Raw genomic sequence first — 17,374 nt, 5'->3', positions numbered from 1 at the left:
AAATCACCATCTGGGTCAGAATTTTAGAGCTGGAAGAAACCTTCAAGACCATCTATTAGATCTGAGCCGAACTCCTTCTGTTCCATAGATGAAGAAATCCAAATCTGTCTGAGACTCTGTCTAAAAGTTTTAGACAAAACATGCAGTGCTATCTCCAGGAATGGAGATGGGCACCAACAGGAACCAAATGCCTATGATGACTGAGGACTTAGATAATGCAGCTCATTGTAATTCTTACAAAAATCCAGCACCTCAACCTTCTAACACCTCAACCCAGTGAGATGCAGAAGTCTGGGGTAATATTCCCGAGCTCATACAGAGCAAGGGAGTGGTAAGGCCAGGACTCAAAACCAGCTCTGCCTGCCACCATAGACCACAGTCTGAGCACAGCACGTGACTTTCTTTCTTTTCCCAGAGCGGGAGGGGAGGAATGACCAAGCAGGAAACACAAGTTCTGCTTCCTTCTCCCTCACACAGTTCGCGGACCCCAGGAAAAGTCACTTCAGCTTCACTCTGTTGGCTTCATCTCTAAAGTGAATGGGAAGGCCTAGATCTCTAAGATTCGTGACTTCTTTTGAAAAAACAAACAAACAAACAAAAAAAAACAACCCAAGAAATGGACTCTAAACAGACATTCCTTCCACTAGCTCCTGGAAGCCTACTGTACCTGTTCTTTAAAAAAAAATTTTTTTTTTCTTTCTTCTCTGTGCTATTTGACTGACTTCTGGCAGCTGACTCTTTAACCGATCTCAACACTGTCCAGCAGACTACCTTACACACGCAGGGCCTGAAACACTCAGCCTTTGAGAAAGAGATTAGCAAGGTTTACCTGCCCTCATCCAAACTAGATGAGTAAAGAAATGAAGCTCTAGGAGTGAGCTGAAGGTCCATAAAACGGTTAGAGAGGTGACTTACCACCACCACCAACCCCGCCCCCAGTTTATCAGACTGTACTTGCCCCAGGCTTGTGCAGCCATCTCCCTGCATTCCAGAAATCTGCAACCCAGCAACAAAATCTTTCCAAGGGCAACAATGTATCACCAACCCAGCGACTTCAACAACACTGCTTGTCAATGATTGTGTTACTCTCACAGTATGTCAGCCTCTCCTAATCAGGTCCACTGGCCTCTGGCAAGGTAGATTCCCAGCTGGGCCTTCTGCCTGGCTCCTGTCACAGTGGGGGGCATGCTGAATCTAAGAGTGGGGCCCCAATTCTTCCTAGGTGTCTACTACCCCACAGACACTGGGCTGTGTGCTAGACTCGTCTTCTCTTTGCTCTTCCTTGTAGATATAAACCCTGGCTTTCCCATGCCCTTTTGGAGAAAGGAAACTGAGGCATGGAGAGATTTGCCTAAGCTCATACTCCAAAGAAGCGGTGGAGAGGGTACATTCCCCAGGCTGCTCTCATTCCAGAGCCTGCTTTTTACTCCTCACTGCAACCACTAATTTTGCCCCGTAACCAGAAAACAAAGGGAAAGGTGGGCTGGTGCCCCCGCCATGATCTTGGGTTACTTACTGTTTGGCTCTCTTGCCCACACATGGTTATGTGGAGATGGTGCTAGTGGATGGGTCATGCGTGGCAGCATTCACAGGCCACAGGCCTGAACTTAAGCATTCTGTCCTCTGAGGTGGGGCCTTGGCTGAACACCAGCCAACATTTGGAAGGACTGATCCTGCCTTAACCCAGGAAGCAGGAGGTATGTGAAACTTCAGCGGGGACAGTCACCCTAGAACTGACTCCCTAAAATCTGCTTCTATTGGAGAATGCTTCTTGGGGGGCTAAGTTCCAGCACGCTGCTTTTTCGGAGAGAGTGCCCACCCATGCTAGGCAGAGACCAACAGGCAAAGGGTCCCACCCGAGGTGCTGAAAATGGCACCTGCCCCCACATTGTGCCATGGGCAGACATGCAGCCACTGTGACATCACCCAGGCAAGCACTTGGCTTTTTTAGGGACTAAAAGCAGAAGGCCCGTGGAAGGATCTAAGATCGAGGGGAGAGCAAGAGAACAAGTTACTGCAATGGCACTGGGAGCAAGAAGGGAAGCCATACAGCTTTAGATCCCTGCTGATGTCTTTCATCCCCGGCACCCGTAGGTGCCACACCAGAGCGGAGCCTTGGGAGGACCCTGGGACCAAGGAACTGGCTGTCCACATCCATCACCCGTGGACAGGCTCTCTCGCATCTATCGAGGGCTTTGGAGACAGAAGGGAGGCCAGTGCTAAGTTAAAATAGACTGGCTTAGGGTCAGGAGACCACAGTTCTACTCCCCTTCCTGCAGCCACTACCACCTGATTTCTGGCCAAAGAGTTGCCCTCCCTGGGCCTCGGCGGCCTCACCTCTAAAACAAGGGAAGACTGAGCTGCATGCCAAGATCCCCTGCAGGGTTAAGATTCTGAATCCTCTGTTCTCAGGAACAAATTCAATATTTTGTTAATTTCTTGGATTTTTGTATGTCTACCAAAAGCATCCCTTAACTTCCTTTCCCCGTTCTTTCTTCATATACAGAAAGAAATTCACCAATAACTGTTAGCCATTTTCCTGACATGCTCAGTTTTCTAAACAATTATCATTTCCTTTTGTTAATTCACTTAATTTTTTTTTTCAGAGTGGAAAAAGCACTACCAAAATGCATCAAATATTACAAAGTGGTAAGGGAGAGAAATCTTTAAACGTGAAGCAGGACGTGTATCTGTGACTGGTTCTGAGCTTTACCATCTTGGTAAGATACACATTTTAGGGTAAGATGAGGCTTAGAACAGTTAAGAGATTTGCTCTTAAAAAATCACAAAAAAATGATCTGTGGCAAAGCCCAGATCACGGGGATAGGCACCCAGTAGTCTTTGTACCGAAAGAGCATGATCTTCCTAATCATCTTGCCTTTCTAGATTTTTCTGCTGCTATTTTTCAGTTTAGAAATGTACGCTTTGTCCACAGCCACATCAGAAGTTGCTGCAACAGAACTGTGGCCAGAATTGCATTGTCCCACTAGGCTTATTTTTCTAAGGTGAGATATTTATCCCACCCAAAGAAATTCTGTCCCCACAGACCTTGACCAGGAGAAATTCCTGTCTCAGGTAGCCCAGAAACATCCAGAGTTCAAGTGCCAAGTTTCTACATACCAGGAAGCTTACAGTTTGGAGGAGACTATGAAAAGAGTTTTCCTGGTATTTCCTGGCATTTCTTGGATGGATAACTGAATCAGGGGGGACAGGGGACTGAAGCCTTCTTACCTTCACAGTTGAGAGCCAGGAATAACCTGGCCATTTGTCTCTGGAAATCTGCTTCCAAAGAGGAAAGCAAGTGATTAAAAACATGCACACACAAGAAGAAACTAGAGGCAGCGTGGCATTTGCGTCTCCCCTTCCCCCCCAAGCAGGTCAATATCCTGACTTCACTCCTCCATTTCTATCCCGATTCTGGGGCTATTAGCATGGGTATGCGTGTTTAAGTATTTCCAGACTTGCTAATCAGAATATGTGACCCCCCCAACCCTTTGTTCCCTAATGAAAGATGTGAGAAGCACTCTGCTACCTTCTCAAAAGGAGACACACATGAAGACCATTCCTCTATATGAGAATAAGCTTTACCGATGGAGTCCTATCAGTTTTTCTGCCACTGTAATTAAGAGTTGTAATTTCTGGAAAAGCAACACAGCCACAGACCTGCCTGCATGACTGACAGGTTATTTATATCGAGTGTTTCTTCAGACACCGCACTGGCAGGACAAATCAAAATGTTTAAAGGAAACAGATCCATAGGGAAAATAAGTTACTCGCATTTGCTTTTCTGCAGTTTTGGGCTAATTGTGAAAATGCAAAGGTCAAGGTCTGGCACTTGGCTGCCTCTCTTTGAGCCTGGGAAGATGTTCCCCTGCTGGTCTTTTAAGAAATCCCTGCAACTTCAGCACCACGGACTCTGCGTTGCCCCAAGCTCTTCTGTAACTGGCTTTTACTGCTTTAATTAACCAAGGTTAGGTGGGACAGATTTATTCCACCTCTGTAATGTCATTGTTGTCTGCTAGTGGCTAATAGCAGCTCTTTACCTCTCATCCTTGATGCCTGGCCTGCACAATTAGCACCTTATTACAGGTCGGCCTCACGTCTAATTACCACACTGGCTCAACTGAGCAGTTTATTTCACTGTCTTGTTTATGCGCCAGTTCGAGTGCCTGGGCGCTCCAGCTACAGCAAATCCTCAACTCCTTTTAGGCAGGTGTTTTCAGCTTCCCATCTCTTTGAGTCCACAAGAACACTAGACACTCACAGGCATGCAAACAAATACTTCCTGTTTGAAGAGCTTCTAGATGTCTATTCTGGGAGTAAGACACATGGTTGGCATCCGGGTCTCCATGCCTCGCTCCATCATCCGTCCCAGATCCAACAGTCTTCTCTGTTGCTGAGAGCTCTTCTCAGCTACTCTGAGTTAAGCTCCACTTGGCTTGTATGTAACCTCTTCCCTTATCCGAAAGGGGATAAGGGAAACAGACATAGCGAGCGTCCCCTCCGCACCATGTTTGACCTTCCTTTAGAAGAAGGAGTCAAGGGATGTGAATTTATGGCTGAACAGACTCCCTGCTTTTGGAATAAAAACCAACTACAGCCTACAGAGCAGTTAACAATTCCATAACTAAACAGGCCTCCTTCACCGAATACTCGGGCAAATGAAGTATAGTCTGGTGAGGCGACTGCATAAGGGGATGGTTAGGAGTGCAGGTATGGGAGTTGTTGCCTGGTCTCAAACCCCAGCTCGGAACTTTTTAGTCATGTGACCTGTGACCTTGATCAAGACAATCAACATCTCTGCACCTCAGCTTCCCAATCTGTAAAATAGGGATAACGGTACTTGCCTCATAGGGCTCTTGCGAGGACTGAAATCAGTTAATCATTGTAAAGTGCTTTAGAACAGTGCTTGGCACCTAATAAGCACTACGTAAGTTAATGTTAAATAAAATTTACATAGTAAGAGGCTCAGAATGGACAGACTTAGAAAACATAGCCCCCTCCACCCCCGCCCCCAAGAATCTGACGATAGAAAAACATGCTGGTTTTATAGACTAAGGTGTTATTCTTGGCTTCTTAATTTTCTGGCTAACGTGCCTTCTTTGACTTGCTTCAATAAACCAAAAAAGAACTCCGAATTTATGAGTTTTAAAAATGTGTAATGCATTATCACAACAAACATGATAAAAAATGTTCTGCCAGCATTGATATGTAACAGTTACTGAACGTGTCATTGTTTATAGAGAACCGAAAATAAACATTCCGCTGTTTACACCTCTCAGACCTACTTAGCCCAACATGTCAGACATCATTCATAAAATTATTTAGCAAATACATCCAACTCTTCTCCAGCAAGGAACCTTTAGTCAGTTGTCAGGGGAATGGTTCAAGTTTGTGTTCTATATTTTCAAAGACATATTGAAAGATCTTTATAGAAAGATGATTCCATGATATCCAACTCAGACTCTTTGTCTTTTCTGATCTGTCCATTTGCTGCCACTTTTAAAATCTATAATTCTCTTAGTTATCTAGCTACTAAAACTCCATGTTCAGGGTCTTTACTTTCTGAGCAATCTCTAGAACAGAATATCATTTCTAACATCAGCAGCGCCTTATTATCTCATCACAAAGCTCCTCACATAGAAACCAGGTGTCCGACCACACAAAGATTCCTATGTGCCCCAACAGGTGGGGCACCTGTGCTTTCATTTGGAAGAAAAGCCTTCCTGCTTCCCCTCTCCCAGTCTCCCTGGAGGGCCAAGTCCAACCCTGCAGGATGTCTTCCCTGTAGGTAGTACACCTATAAGAGAACTATGGAGACTTAAGAAGCTAGTCATGTCCAGTGATTATTTATTTTGGAACCCAGCAGTTTACAGCTTAAGAATATAGGTAGGTACTTCTTCCCTGTACCCTCCTCTGACCCACCTCCCTAATCCCACTGTATTCATGGGTGCCACCATGTTCTGTGGTTATGTTGACCCTAAAGCCTTTCCCTCTGTCTGGGGAGCTACTCTGGGCAGAAGTCGTGTTTTATTTGTCTCAGTGTTCCAAAGTTGGCCCAAAGCCCATCCATAGTAAGCTCTCAGTTACCTATGAGACAGTATCGAAGCTACTAGCAAAGAAATACATTCTTCAGATGATCAAGCTGTCAAGAGTTACTGTATTTTCACTTTTCAGAACCGGGAGGCTCCTTAAAAGAGGGACATTTGGAAAAGTCATCAGACACCCTTGCTTCAGTCACTCTGGGTTAACTTTCCCCCATTTATCCACATGACCTCTTTAAAATCTGTACCATACCTTATCATGCCTTGCCTTATTGGGTTCCTGCAGTGACCCTATATTCACCTTGTGGGTATCCCTTCTGGATATCCAAGGCCCATACTCCAACTTGGCCATGGCCAGGGCTGGGATACTCCCCCTTCCTGCCCCCCGCAGCTGTCTACAGCTCCCAGCGACCACACCATCAAGCCCAGGCTTCCAGCCATCGCTGGGAAGCACTGGGGACGCCTAGACACTGTGCCCCTGGCCAGCACCAGCTACCAAGACTCTGCCCCCTCCTCTCTTTGGGATAATGCTCCAGCGACCACCTGGGGCAAGGGGGGATCCTGCAACGTTCTGGGTCAGCGTTTGGTCAGCCCGAGAGAGTGGGCAGGGGTGGAATCCTTGGGGTGGAGTGAGGACGCCCTGGGACTACTGGGCACTCACTCCCGGCGCGGACCCTCCCTACCCAGAACAAAGTAAAGAGGGCTTCACCGCCTCTTCTTTTCACGCATCCGAGGGACTACAGAAATGCGGGACGGAGGGATGGGGGTGGGGGAAGAGGGGAGGAGAGCAAGGAGACAGCCCCTCAGGCCAATCATGACATCTGCCTCCCCTCGCTCAGGGTCGGTCGGTCTCTCTTTCAGGTCCTTTCTCTCTCTCTCTGGTCTCTCCTCTCTCTCTCTCTCTCTCTCTCTCACACACACACACACACACACACACACACACACACTCGCTCTGCTACTTCAACTCCGGCTCTGAGCAAACTGCGACGCGCGCCTCTCCCACTATAAGTCCTAAGCTCCGGCCCCGGCCCGCGCCTCTGGCCTCACCCCATCCTTTTCACTCAACCCCAGTTCCCCCTCCCAACTGACCGTGAAGCCGGAGGCAGTTCCCCAGTCCCAGGCCCCCGGTGGGGCTCTCGCCGCCGCCGCCGTCGCCTCCCCTTGCAGCCCCCGACCCGGGACCCGGCCTCGGGCTGCAGCGATGGCTCCCCGGCACGAGGCGCCGCGGCTTCCTGGACTCGTCCAGACACGGGGCGGCGCGCAGGAGAAGCCCATCGAGCTGCCGGCGGTGGCGGCAGCGGCGGTGGCTGCAGGAGCGGCCGCCGCGCAGGTTGATGACGCAAGGCTCGTGGTTGGGGGGGGGGCGTTGTCCGCGCCGGGGCGACGCGAGCAGATGACGTGCGACGAGCGAAGCGGCTCGGCAGCATGGCGTCCGTGTCGCTGAGCGAGGCTGAGAAGGTGTATATCGTGCACGGCGTTCAGGTAGCTGAGCCGCGGCGTAAGCCATCGGGTCCCCCTGGCATTGCGGGTGGCGGCGCGCCCTCGTTTCCCTCGGGAGGTGGCGGCCAGGCGGCGTGCTGGGTTTACCTGGTCATTAGACAGCTCTGCGGCCGTTGTTTGCAGCCCGAAGCCGGCAACGGGAGTCTCTTGAGGATCCCACCCACGGGCGAGGGTGCACTTAGGGCTGTGTGCGTACTTGAAACCTGCCGCGTCTACAAGGTTCCAAACCTGGGTGGGAAGGCGGTCCCTGAGGCCTTTTCTTAGCGAGGGAGCACCGCCCCCGGGCCGTCTTTTCAGCTTTAGGGAGTCGCATCACAGGGCCGAGCCTCACTTTTCCCTGCTAGGAAACGGGGGTTGGCGGGAGGCTTCTGGCCCGTTGTTCCTTAACCTCGTGGTTGGGAAGCACAGGGAGAGAAGGCAGTGAGGGGACAGCGCTTTGGAAATATAAATAAATATATTACATATATTCCCTCTTACAAATAAAGGGGGAAGAATGTTTAAAAAGCAGCTCTACAGCCAGTGGCACTTAGTTTTGCAGTGGATTATTAAGATCCTTAGAGGCAGCTCTAACTATATTCAGATCTTCTGCGGTCAGTTTTCAGCCCTTGGAGCCAAGACCACTCCTGAGCAAGATTGGAGAATGTTGGGTGTAATGAGCTACCAAGGAAAGCCAAGTGTGTCCGTCTTGTTTGTAACCTACCCAGGTTAGAGACATCCCCAGATGTCCTGGTGAAGCCTGACCAGAATCCTGTTCTTGCCCGTAGAGGCCTAATCATTTTGTGTTTTACTTTTCACATACAGTGGAGCATGGTCAAATTCAACTTCTGGCATCCCCTTTCCCTCAGCCATTGATTTCTTTATTTCAAAGATGAATAAAGTGAAGTAAAAGCAATGGAATGTAACATATATGCTAAGGGAGTGGTATAGTTAGTGGAGGTCAAAGGAGCTATACAATATTGGGGACTGTGATGCTCCGAAGTCTTCCCTAAGGAGGTGAAATTGCTCCCTTAAATCCATGTCAAGTATCCCTCCTTTGTGTTTTCAGGACTCTGTATTCGTTCATTTGACCTGGAACTAAGCTCTACTCAAGGGATGATAAGGATCCTGCCCTTATATAGTTCCCATGCTAGAAGGAGGAGACAGAAATTGTAGATCTATTTGTCTGCTTGTATGTAAAATTGTACTGATGGCTGTGAACGAAGTAGTCAGGGACCTGATCTAGTCCAGGAAGTCAGGGGAAGCGTCCCTAAGGAAATAACATTTGAAATGAGCTCTCAGCACGCTTAAGCATTAAATAGGCTTGAGCCTTCCTGGAGGAAGAGTTGCTGAATCTGCAGGCTCTCAGGTGGAGGAGGTGTGAAGCCATGGGTGGACTGGGGGTGGTGGTGGTAGATTAGGTCGTTGAGGTGGCTAGATGCCTGATCCTAGTGGGTTTGGAGGTTTGGAGACTCAGTCACTCCTTCCTCATGGATCTTCGAGGAAGTAATCTGTCATTTGATCCCTTTAAAACCTAGCCAGTGTCCAGCGATTAGTAGGTACTCAGTGAGATTGATTAAGGCAGGTCTTAAAAGGGAGGTCAGTTGGGCACTCTTTTTATTTTTAAAGTTAAATCTCTATCTAATCCGTACCATGAATCTAATATTAGGGCCACAGTTGTTGGTAAATGCTCTGCTCTGTGTATCATGGAGCCATGCAGAATACCTGACTTTTTTTTTTTTTTTTAAGATTTTATTTATTTCTCTGACAGAGAAAGAGAGAGAGCACAAGCATAGGAGCAGCAGGCAGAGAGAGAAGGAGAAGCAGGCTTCCCACCGAGCAGGGAGCCTGATGCGGGACTCATTCCCAGGACCCTGGGATCATGGCATGAGCCCAGGGCAGACACTTAACCAACTGAGCTACCCAGGAAACCCCAGAGTAACTGACTTTAAAGAAATCTCTTTGTAAGGACTATTAGTGTTGGCTACAAATTTGCTGTATTTATGGAGGAGGGAAATAGCATTGACACCATCTGAATAAAGGTCAGAAGGCAGGTGATTAAGCTTCCCATGGGGTTTCCACTGACTCAGTTCTAAAATCACTTCAACTTTTGTTGGTCTTTGAGTGCTGGCTGTGTACCTTATATGATACCTCCCCAGAATTCTGTTCTTTCCTGGGTCTGTAGACCTACTTGTGTTTTTGCTTGTTTGGTTTACTTTTCACCTTTGTGCAGTATGGTCAGTTTTAGCTTCTGTCATCCCTTTCCTTTCAGCCTTTGGTTCCTTTACTATTTAAGGGATATTTCATCTTGGTTTGGTGGTCATTAGAAGCAGTTGAAATTATTATTATTTTTTAAAGATTTTATTTATTTGTCATGGAGAGAGCAAGAGAGAGAGTGCGCATGCACAAGCAGGGGGAGCGGCAGGCAGAGGGAGAATCAGGCTCTCTGCTGAGCAAGGAGCCTGACGTGGGACTTGTAAGGCAGGTCTTAAAAGGGACCTGAGCCAAAGGCAGACGCTTAACCAATTGAGCCACAGAGGTGACCCAGAAGCAGTTGAAATTAACCTCACAATGTGTGTTGAGGACTCAGTTGCTAGTAATGGTAACCAACAAACTCACTCAAGCAGAAAAAATATGCTTTAGAAGGTTGTGAGTGTTATTCTAGGGATTCAGGGTCATCTTCAGGTTCTCCCTTGCTCATCTCTGCTGCTTTTTATGCCTTTGCTTTTTCTTACCTCTCTTCAGACTGGCCTGCGGTTTCTCAGGCCATGTGGTAGGAGGAATGTGGTTACCTCTCAGCTCCTGGGATTATGGTTCCTCTGTATATAAGAAGCCATCCCTTCTAGTTCATTTCCAACGTCATCAGGAGAAAAATGTCTTTGCTTCAGCTTGGGTCAGATGAAAGGACGGACAGAATCATTAGGCTCAAAAATGGCCACTGGAAGCATGGGGCACACTTGAGAGAAAGCAGTTTGTCAGCAAGGAGGATGAATCATATTAGGTTCTGGCAGAATATGGAATCCCATTCAGATAATTCAGGAGACTTGTATGATGCCACTATTTATAGTGGTGTGGGTGGATTTCAGGTAATTGACAAGAGATACTGAGGCGCCCAGAGATGAGCAACCGCAGGGAGGAGCTGTTACCCCTAGGCTGAAGGGTCGAGGGAGGCAGTTGTGTTACTAGATGCCAGTGATAGCTACAACTGTGGAGGAAGAGCTGCTCAACAGACACTGTAGGCTTGGCCAGATGAAAACGCTGTCAGAAATTTGGCCCCAGTTAGGGGTGGCAGGGAGGGGGGACAGGAAGCATTGTCTCATCTCCTTTTGGACCTTTCATTGGCCAGACCCAACCACAAGACAATGAAGGGAGTGCAGGTGAAGTAGTTGAGAAGGAGATAACCTGGTGCACAGATGAGGCCAGAGAAGGGTGGAGAATGGGTCCAAGGGAGCGGATCGAAGGGATCCGTGGACAGGATAAATGGAAAGGTTGGTCCATCAGTATTCTTAGTATATGATTGGATTGGCTTCTGTTAGGTTCCCTGCCACCCTTTGAAGGCTGAGGTGTCCCACCCTTGGTTAGGCACATACTATAATTTTTATGTCATCGAATCTTTGAAACTGGCTTGAAGGTATTAATTATCTCTATATTACAGATGAAGAACTGAGCTCAGACAGGGTCCAAGGTCACACACAGAGTACGTGGTGGAGCGGGGACAGAAATCCAGATCTGTGATCACAAGAGCCCGTACCTGACTTTCATGGTGCTTTCCTACTGCAGTGAAAGCCTTGGTCATGTGGTCCTAAAATAGGGTTCCCAGAGCAAGGGCCAGAGAGAATCCCTGTTTCTACTTCTCTTTCTTTCTCTTTCCATCTGGAAGCATGTGAGCAACAGGAAGGAAGAGGGGACGTTCTGGACACTGCCCCCTCCCACGCTCCATTTTTCTAGACTTTAAATAGTTCATGGTATATATGTTATCTTTCCAAGTAGTATCTTTTCCACTTTTTTTTTTTTTTTTAAGATTTTATTTATGGGGCGCCTGGGTGGCTCAGTGGGTTAAAGCCTCTGCCTTCGGCTCAGGTCATGATCCTAGGTTCCTGGGATCGAGCTCTTAAAAAAAAAAAAAAAAGATTTTATTTATTTATTTGACATACAGAGATCACAAGTAGACAGAGAGGCAGGCAGAGAGAGAGAGGAGGAGGAAGCAGGCTCCTTGCCGAGCAGAGAGCCTGATGTGGGACTTGATCCCAGGACCCTGAGATCATGACCTGAGCCGAAGGCAGAGGCTTTAACCCACTGAGACACCCAGGCACCCGATATCTTTCCCACTTTTGTTAAGTTCCTTTAGAATTGTATTTGCCTTTCTTTGTACAGCTTTTGTTTTACCGACTCGTATCTCAAATTGTTTTTTTCTCTATTTACAATACTCAGGGATTGTGGGGGGCAGATTTTAGAATTTGCAGAATCTAGGGTTTACCCTCTTTCAGGTTTGAGCAACTGGCTAGGTGTGCGTTTTCTTCCTGAGGAGACACAGCTGACCTCCGCCTCAGCCTGCTGATTCTGAAGTCTTGAAGTACCTTTCATTCACCTGCAAAGTGCAGATTCCCAGGCTTTGCCCAGACCTTCTGAATCTCTACCTTTGGGGTTGGAGCCTGGGAATGGACATGTTCATAAAGTGTCAGGAGATTTCGATGCCGCCAGCAGACATTGGCCTACGGGTGGACCACTGGCCTGGTCCAGCTGAGAGTCCGCTGCCGAGTCCCTGCTCCTGCCAGCCTGAGGTCGCGTGGTCTCCTGCTGGGTTAGCAGGAGGACCTGGGAGCCAGACCAGGAGGAGCCCTTTTCCCAGCCATGCCATTCACAGTGAGAGCGATTTTACCTGAGTTTCTGAGCCAGCTTCCTCTGGTAAAATGAGACTGTATCCATTGTGGGGGGGGTTGGGCAGAATGGGCTTGTGAGAAATGTTGAGATGGGGAAATACAGCGCGCCTGGCAGGTGGTCGTCGTCGAAGAGATGTTGGGTCCTTTTCAAGTTTGTTTTTTCCGTCAGAAGTGTGGCTTTGTGCTGAACTGTGCACACTGTGTTCCCAGTCTTCACAGTGACCCCGCCAGCGGTTCAGCCTGTGGCAATTGAGGGCTAGAGATTATTAAATCATCTCCAGAAAAAGCAGATTTGTGGCAAGGGCTAGAAAGTCCCAAGGCAGCTCCACCATGGACCACGTGGTCTGTGTGACTCCCCGCTCATCTTTATGTCGGTGGTGACACCTCCACTCCATTCTCCTGGAGTGTATCTCTTCTCTGCAGCACTTGCTGTCCAGCTTCCCTTCATCTTGGCAAAAAATCTGTCACTGCCTCCCCATCCCCCACCCTGGCCTTTCTTTCATGTGGTCGCTCTGGCCACCCTCCGTACCTGACCTGTCAGTTCCTCTTGAACTCCCTTCTTCTCAAGTATTTCCCAGGTCAGAGATCAGATTCCAAGGAGAGAGTCAGTTTCATGCCAGAGGAGCAGGTTGCTCTCCAGATTGTACGTGGGGTCAAACACCCCCACCACTGGCTCTGGCTGTTAGAAGTGGACTGTGGCTCAGTCTTATGGCCTCAGTGGAGCCAGAGGCAGGGTAGGTTTCCTACAGGCCTGCTTCTTGGTGCTGTGGCCGTGACCTGGACATGAAACTGGCCTTCAAAGCTTCAGACCAGGCCCTAGCGATGGATGAGCCCCACCAAGAGGCATTCCTCTCTGGACTTTGTCAAAGCCATCTTATGGCATTTTTGTGGCAGTTGAAGGGAGGTGTAGCTCAGCTGATGATTTTCATTTTTTTTCTGTGGCTCTAGTTTTCATTGTAAGCATCATTGGCAGAACAGCACAAAAAAGGGGGAACAAGGCTGACACTGGGACAGTCAGTTCCGCTGTAAAGCGGAACAGTCCGTATTCAGCTGTTCAACCCGGCCATGCAAAGCTGGAGCCAGCCCCCAGGACTCTTGATTCTGAGTCCCGTGCCCTTCCCATTTGCGGGCCCACGGCATGAAAAGCCTGCACCCAGGCGCTCTGTGAAGTGAACAGAATCACATCCTTGAACTGCAGACTGACTACCCAGTACACTCGGAAGGTGAATGAGGACTGACATCTGGTTTTGCCCACTGTGACTTGGGCCATGGCCTGCAGAGCCAGATCTGATGTGGTCCTTCTCCTAAGTGGGGTTGCATTCTAGTAGAAGTGTTCTAGTCTCTGTTCTGTAGCAGGTCCAAGGTGTTGGACAGGTCAGAACAAGGTAATGGGGGGTTAACCTCACTGCCAAGGCCACAGTCTAAATTCTCCCCAGCATGTTAGGTTAGTAGAGCCAACTTGTCAGCCTCCTTTAATGAGTGATAGGACTGGGTTACTTGGGTCTGAGACAGGTGTTTCTGGGGAGTCCCTTGTCCTTCCACTCTGCCATGGACAGCAAAACGGGTGCCTCAGTGACCTTCCTCATGCATAAGCTCCCTGCAGGCTTGTTTTTGAGGATTCGGTGAGCAGATAGCAGATAGGTGGGAAGCGGGAGAAGGGAACTGTGCAGGAGGCACTTGTGTGTGCTACAGTGCGCTGAGGGTCCCCGAAATGATTCCTGGCTTTTGGATTCTCCTCTCACTCTGTAAGGTTGGGGTGATTCCTGCTTTCCAGATGAAGAGACGGACTCCAAGCTGTTGAAGAGTTAACTTGTGCAAGGTCACAAAGCTGGTATGTGACAGGAGAGATTTAAATACAGGTTGAGGGGCGCGTGGGTGACTCTGTCAGTTGAGGATCTAACACTTGGTTTTGGCTCAGGTCATGATCTCAGGGTCATGGGAGGGAGCCCCATGTCGGGCTCCATGCTCAGTGGGGAGTAGTCTGCTTGGGATTCTCTCTTTCTTTTCTTCTGTCCCTCTCCCTAGAATGCTCTTTTTCTCTCTCTGTCTCAAATAAATACATAAATCTTTAAATATATATATAGTACATATAATATATATATAAATAATATATTAAATATATATATGTGTGTATTTATATACACACACACATATATGTATATGGGTTGGAGAGGACTCCACCACACCACACCACACCCAGTTGGCAGAGATGTTGTGGCTGGGTAAGAAACAACTGGAAAGTCATCAGGAGCTGTCCCAGCCCCCTTGGGCTCCAGCCCCCTCTGCGGAGAAGGGCAACCCTGTCCCATCACTCCATGGCGGTGTCCCGCATTTGTTGACATTTCTGTTGGGTTTTTGGATGGAGCTTTTGCTGCGGGGCAGCCCCTGTTTAAATGGTCACACATGGATTAATTCCTTTGCTTCTGAGTACTACTGGTGAATAAACATTTTGGTAGGGAGTCTGGCTCTGAGCCAGAACAAGCAGGTTTGGGTAATTTTTAAGCCTTTTATGAGGAAAGCTGGATTTAAAAAAAAATAGTCCTGAGTGCAGTGATTTGTGGACTAATTTGTTTGTTTGTTTGTTTTTGGTTTGTTTTTCTCCTATTCTCTTCGGTGCTTTTTTTTCTATGGAAAAAAATATATACTCTGTGCATCCTTGGGAAGGAAAATTTATAGCTTTTTGTTTATCTCTTACTTGTCACCTGAGCCTTTCCCAGTGAGCCTTCCCCAGGGAGCAGAGAGTGATTTAAAAAAAAAAAAATTAATTTTTTTAATAAACATATAATGTATTTTTAGCCCCAGGGGTACAGGTCTGTGAATCGCCTGGTTTACACACTTCACAGCACTCACCACAGCACCCCCCTACCAAGTCCATAACCCCACCACCCTCTCCCGACCCCACTCCCTCCAGCAACCCTCAGTTTGTTATTCGAGATTAAGAGTGCAGAGAGTGATTGATTTAAAGGCTGGAAAGGCAGTACCTGGTGAGGCCCGGTTTTCCATCCTGGAACAGGGGCATTATCACTACAAAGGGTAGTGACTAGATCTTTCCAGAATAGTGATTTTTTTTTTTTAAAGATTATTTATTTATTTATTTGAGAGAGAGACAGTGAGAGAGATCATGAGCGAGGAGAAGGTCAGAGAGAGAAGCAGACTCCCCGTGGAGCTGGGAGCCCGATGTGGGACTTGATCCCGGGACTCCAGGATCATTGACCTGAGATGAAGGCAGTCGTCCAACCAACTGAGCCACCCAGGCGTCCCCAGAAAAGTGATATTTTAAAGCCATAGTTGGAAACCCTGTCACCTGTGTCCTCCCTGCGTTCAGAGTTGCTTTCTCCATTGTTGTGACCAACTGGTAGAGCCAGCAGTTCACCCTTTGAGGGAGGCTGTCTCCTGTTGCCCAGTGGAGAGACCCTCCAGAATGCAGAGGACAATGTGGAATTGTGGGTTAAGAGCTCTGGCTTGGAGTTCAAGTGCTTCTTACTGGCCGTGTGACCTGGGGCCAGACGTTTTGCATCTTTCTTCCTCTTTCCTTATCTGTTAAAGGGATGAAAAAAGCTGTCTCACAGGGTTATTGTGAGAGTTAAATGTGTCAGCTGTGTAGCATTCCTATCGCGTTATCCCAAATATAGTAAATGCCCATTAGAGAATAGCTCCTATTAGTTTTTGCAAGTAATTGTGGCTGTTTTAATTTATGGATCTGTAGAATTAGAGAAGTACCTTTGAGGCCTTCTGATTCAATGTCCGTCTTTTAACGAAGGAGGTACTAGTCTCAAGCATCTTGTCCTAGATCAGGCAGCTAGTTATGCGAGACCAGGCCTGGAGCCCCTGACTGAGAGTCCTAGTCAGTGCTCACACTTGCACCTGACCTGCAGCTCAGGTAGGGGCAGCCTTCATAAATCACGTTTCTGGGCCCGTTTTCACTTTCCTCATAGGGCACACCTGGAGGATGGGGCATCGGAGATTAACCTAGGAAGCCTTTCCTCTTCTCTGGGTGGGGTCATCAAGAGGCAGTTATTATGTAGTTTTGGGATCCTCCAGGGAAGAGGAATCACTTTATGGAATTCTTCCCTGGAGGTTCATTTCCTAGACTTGAACATCTGTTGCTTTTCAAGTACTGGTCTCCCCAGACTCACGATGGGGACTCCCTCCAGGTAGGGGATGGCCTGGAGAGCAGACGAGCCTCAGAGGGACTTCAGGCTGACTTGTGATGTGTATTTCCTCTGATTAACAGGAGGGGGATAGGGCAAGAGCAGAAACACAGTGGAAGAAGGTCAGAGCTGGGTGAGTACAGTGCTTCGCTGGATTTCAGTGTCTCCAAATAAAAATGTCAGTCATATATGCAGTTAGCCAGGCAGTTAAAAGGTAAATTTGTTACCAGTTACATACTTTAGGACAGTGTTTTTAAACATTTTGAGGAGATGGGGTGCCTGGACTGGGTGGCTCAGTGGGTTAAGCCTCTGCCTTTGGCTCAGGTCATGATCTCAGAGTCCTGGGATTGAGCCCCGCATCGGGCTCTCTGCTCAGCAGGGAGCCTGCTCCCACCACCCCCCACCACTCTGCTGCCTCTATGCCTCCTTGTGGTGTCTCTCTCTCTGTGTCAAATAAATAAAGAAAGTCTTAAAAAAATAATTTTGAGGAGCATTAACCCCTTTGAGAATCTGATGAAGCCTATGAGTCCTTTTCTGAAAGAAGAGTGCTTTCAAGAAATGTTTACAAAGAACGAGGAAGATCTCCACGAGCTGATGTGTAGTGATTGCCTACATATGTATTATTAAATATTTAAAAAAAAAAAAAGAAGCAAAGTATAAAAGAGTGTCTGTAGCATGTTACTCTTCATATAAGGAAGAAAGGGATATAAATTCATGTATCTGCTCATTTGTGCAAAGGAGATACAGGAACAATGAACCAGCAATTAAACAAACTGCCTGGGGTGGGTGGGAAAGAGCTAGAAAGAAGAAGGCATGAAAATAG

The 17,374-nt window shown here is 47.8% G+C and overlaps 2 protein-coding genes across 5 annotated transcripts in view; one reads left to right on the top strand and one right to left on the bottom strand.

Moving 5' to 3' along the window:
* ZDHHC3 (zDHHC palmitoyltransferase 3) overlaps positions 1 to 7,389 on the bottom strand; it is a 54,624-nt gene extending 47,235 nt beyond the window's left edge. For 2 of the 4 annotated variants that reach the window (XM_082706003.1, XM_082706001.1), the window contains exon 1: positions 7,134 to 7,380. The gene's annotated coding sequence lies outside the window, so the exon portion shown is untranslated. Of the gene's footprint in view, positions 1 to 7,133 lie in introns of all 4 variants that reach the window. The other 2 variants (XM_082706000.1, XM_082706002.1) reach the window with 2 other exon arrangements.
* Positions 7,390 to 7,409: 20 nt separating this feature from the next.
* Positions 7,410 to 17,374, top strand: part of EXOSC7 (exosome component 7) — a 35,786-nt gene continuing 25,821 nt past the window's right edge. The window contains exon 1 of the mRNA XM_082706029.1: positions 7,410 to 7,526. Within this exon, the coding sequence (XP_082562155.1) occupies positions 7,470 to 7,526 (57 nt within the window). The 5' untranslated portion in view covers positions 7,410 to 7,469. The remainder of the gene's footprint in view (positions 7,527 to 17,374) is intronic.

This window comes from Mustela nivalis (assembly GCF_964662115.1).
Source record: "Mustela nivalis genome assembly, chromosome: 1".
NCBI classification, from domain to species: Eukaryota; Metazoa; Chordata; class Mammalia; order Carnivora; family Mustelidae; genus Mustela; species Mustela nivalis.
This window is presented reverse-complemented; position numbering and strand designations above follow the sequence as displayed.